Below are 4,193 nucleotides of genomic sequence, written 5' to 3'. Positions count from 1 at the left end.
CCCGGTTTTCAACTTTAATTATTTTCCTAAGTTTTTCTACCATTTTTATTACTCTCACATAGCACCAGATAGACTTAAGCCGCTACTACCGGCCAATTTACTGGTACGCATTTTTACGCAAATTTTCGCATAAAATTACATTTTCCAACTCGAAAAATTCTACTGAATTCAAATCTCACATCCAAATTTTAAAATTAAGACTTCTAAATTTTCATCCTATTTTTTGGGCAATTAATTTGTTATTATTTTACGTTAATTAATCGGTTAATTATTTCGGTTCTTACATTCTCCCCGCCAAATTAGAAATTTTGTCCTTAAAATTTAGTGATTACCTGAGAATAACTCCGGATAATCCTTCCGCATGTCCGACTTTAACTCCCAGGTGTGCTCTTCCACTCCAGCTCTCTTCCAAGCTACCATGACCAATAGAACTTCCTTTCCATGAAACTCCTTCACACTAGTGTCGTCAATCCGCACCAGTGTTACTTGAAAAGTCAGGTTCTCCTTCAACTCAACCAACTCGGGCTCAAACACATGAGCCGCATCCGATGTGTACTTACAGAGTTGTGACACATGGAATACGTCATGTAAGTTAGACAAACATGGCGGCAAGGCTATTTGATATGCCACTAGCCCGACTCGCTTCAAAACTTTAAACGGCCCAATGTATCTCAGATTCAACTTTTTGGTTTTAATCATTCTTCCGATACCGGTTGTCGGAGTAACCTTTAAGAACACATGATCTCCTACCTCAAACTCCAATGGCTTTCTTCTCTAATCTGCATAACTTTTCTGTCAGCTTTTCGCCGTTAAGATTCTGGCCCTAATCTGTTTGATCTTCTCAGTGGTCTCGGCTACCAATCTGGTCCTATCATACTTGCTTCACCGACTTCATAATAATATAGTGGAGATCGGCACTTCCGTCCATACAAAGCCTCATACGGAGCCATCCCGATGCTCGCATGAAAGTTGTTGTTGTACACAAACTCTACCAATGGCATGTTACGATCCCAACTTCCCAGTTGATCCAAAACACAAGCCCTTAGTGTATCCTCTAATATCTAAATAGCCCTTTACGACTGTCCATCCGTTTGCGAATGATATGCCGTGCTGAGATATAGTCTCGTACCGAAAGCTCTTTGAAAATCTCCCCAAAACTTTGAAGTAAAACGGGGATCACGGTTTAATACTATACTTGATAGCACCATGTGCAACATCACCACCTGTTTAATATACAACCTCGCCAACTCCTCCAATGAGTAGTTCATCTATATTGGTAGAAAGTGAGTGGACTTGGTCAATCGAGATTACCCAAACCGCATCAAAACCCACTCTCATCCTTGGTAATACAGACACGAAGTCCATCGTAATTCCTTCCCACTTCCATTGAGAAATCTCAAGTGGCTATAGCATTCCCGACGGTCTCTAGTACTCTATCTTCACTTTCTGACACGTCAGACACTTAAATAAAAATGTAGCTACATCACCCTTCATCCTAGGCCACCAAAACATCTTCTTCAAACCGTAATACTTCTTCGTACTTCCTGGATGAATAGAGAATCTGCTGTTATGCGCCTCCTTCAAGATATCTTGTTGCAAGTTCCCATCATTCGGTACGCAAATCCTACCCTTTGTACCTTCATATTCCGTTTTCATCCCATGAAACTCTCCATTTCTTTCCTTTCTCAATTATTGGCAATACCTTCTGTAACTCTTGATCGTCTTATTGAGCTTTTAAAATTTCAGCCCTGAAGTCACTAGAGATCTACAGTTGGTTCAAGCATGCACTCCCATCAAATTCTCTGACACTCAGTCTCAAATCTTCAAACTTGCTCACTAACTTTTCTTCCTTAATCATCATCCAAGCAACCATCAATGGCTTATGACTCAATGCATCCGTTACAATGTTTGCCTTCCTGGGGTGATAACTCAGTTCAAAATCATAATCTTTTAGTAGCTCCATCCACCTCTTTTGACGTATATTGACCTCTTTCTGATCAAAGATGTACTTGAGACTTTTGTGATAACAAAAAGACTCTAAACCTCACTCCCTACCAGTAGTGCCTCCAAATCTTCAATGCAAACACAATCACCGCCAATTCTAAATCATGAGTTGGGTAATTCATCTCATGAGGTCTCAGCTGACGCGATGCGTAAGCTACCACGTTCTGGTGTTGCATCAACATGCAGCCCAAACCCTTCAACGAAGCATCACAGTACACTTCAAACGGTTTGTGCGGTTCCAGCAAACTCAAATTAGTCACTGAGGTTAATTTCACTTTAAAAGCTTGAAAGCTCTCCTCACATTCTGATGTCCACACAAACGGCACCTCCTTCTGGGTTAACTTAGTCATCGGTAATGCAATTTGAGAAAATCCCTTGATGAATATTCAACAATATCTGGCCAATCCCAAGAAACTCGTAACCTCTGTTATCGTAGTCGGCTTCTCCCATTCCATCATCGCGTCCACTTTTGAAGGATCTACTACTATTCTACCCTTACTCACTACGTGGCCTAAGAACTTCACTTCTTCCTTCCAGAACTCGCACTTAGATAATTTCGCATATAATTTATGCTATTTTAGGATTTGCAACACAATTATCAGATGCTCTTCATGTTCTTCTGCCGTCTTGGAGTAAACTAGATTGTCATCTATGAATACCACAACAAATTTGTCCAAAAGGGACGAAATACTCTGTTCATGTAATCCATGAACACAGCGGGTGTATTCGTCAACCCAAAGGACATCACCCCAAAAATGTAGTGACCATAGCGTGTCCTAAACACAGTTTTTGAAATGTCATCCTCCTTCACCTTAATCTGATGGTAACCGGATCTTAAATAAATTTTTGAAAACTCCCTAGCTCCTTGCAACTGATCCATTAAGTCATCGATTCTAGGCAACGGGTACTTGTTCTTCACAGTCACTTTGTTCAACTGTTGATAATCCACGCAAAGTCGCATTCCTCCATCTTTCCTTTTCACTAACAGAACTGGTGCTCCCCACGGAGAAACTGATAAACCCCAATTATAGGGTTTATCTTGTGTTGAATTTGGTGTATTTTATCAACTTATCTCACATTTATTCAATGAAATAGCATGGTTTTGTAAATTTCTCCTAAATTGCACTTAAGATTGAAAACATACTTTTTAGACTTTTAATTTCCTAAATTTAATTCACTTTAATTCCATTCGATGCCTTGATGTGTTTGTTAAGTGATTTCAGGCTTAGAGGGCAAAGATTGGATTGAAGAAATGAAGAAAAAGAATGTAAAAGTGGAGAATTCATGAAGAAATGAAGTTTTGGAAATCTGCCGATTGCACGTATGTGTAACCTTCTGTGTACGCATGACCTGAAATTTTGCCATGTGGCGCGTATGCGTGACCTTACGTGTATGCATGACACAAAGCACGTGACTCACTTAAAGAAAACATTGCTGGCGATTTCTGGACCTCTTCAAGCCCAAATCCAACTCATTTCTGAAGTATTTGAGGCCAAATTCAAGAAAGAACCAGGGGGGAGCAATTAGTGTAGCTTAGTAACCATACTTTAGGTCATTTTTTAGAGAGAGAATCTCCCTCTTCTCTCTAGGATTAGGATAGATTTAGGTTAATTTCCCTTAGATTTAGGTTTTAATTCTTGCTTTGATCTAGTTTCAATTGCTTTTCCTTGTTTAATTGCTTTGATTCTCTTAGTTCATCTTGTTAATTTCTCATTTGTGTCACTTTTAGTTTCATGAACCTTTGTTACTTTTAATTTTATTTAATGAAATTTGATGCTTTTATGTTTGTTGGTGTTTAATTTAGTTGTTATTATTGTTATCTTGCATTTGGTAGCCTTAGATTTTATTATTATTGCAATTTAATATGCTTTTCTTTTTATGCACACAAAGTGTTTGATAAAATGCTTGACTTAGTCTTAGAGTAGATTTTTTAAGATTCTTGGTCTGGAAAGAGAAATTAGGTAATATTGAGTCATTAATTCCTGATGAGTGGATATTTTATACCCTTTTTGGCACTATTTTGTTAGTGTTTTTAGTTATAATTTACTAAGTTCTAGTAAGTTTTAGTAGGTTTTAGTGCAAAAATCACTTTGAATGCTACTTGGAATTTTTGTGTTTTTCTTATGATTTTAGGTGATTTTTGAGTGAATTTGGCAAGTTTTAGCAAAGTCTGATTCAGAGGCAAAGAA

The 4,193-nt window shown here is 38.2% G+C and overlaps 1 protein-coding gene across 1 annotated transcript; it reads right to left on the bottom strand.

The window, feature by feature from the left end:
* Positions 1–321: 321 nt before the first annotated feature.
* LOC107633145 (uncharacterized) lies at positions 322–699 on the bottom strand. The gene has a single exon (XM_016336782.1). It carries the CDS (start codon positions 697–699, stop codon positions 322–324), a length of 378 nt encoding a protein of 125 aa, XP_016192268.1.
* Between the last annotated feature and the right edge of the window lie 3,494 nt (positions 700–4,193).

The sequence above is a fragment of the Arachis ipaensis genome, chromosome B3 (genome assembly GCF_059453495.1).
Source record: "Arachis ipaensis isolate K30076 ecotype BB chromosome B3, ASM5945349v1, whole genome shotgun sequence".
Lineage (NCBI taxonomy): Eukaryota > Viridiplantae > Streptophyta > Magnoliopsida > Fabales > Fabaceae > Arachis > Arachis ipaensis.
Note: the sequence above shows the minus strand (reverse complement) of the source record. Positions and strands in the feature narration are given on the sequence as shown.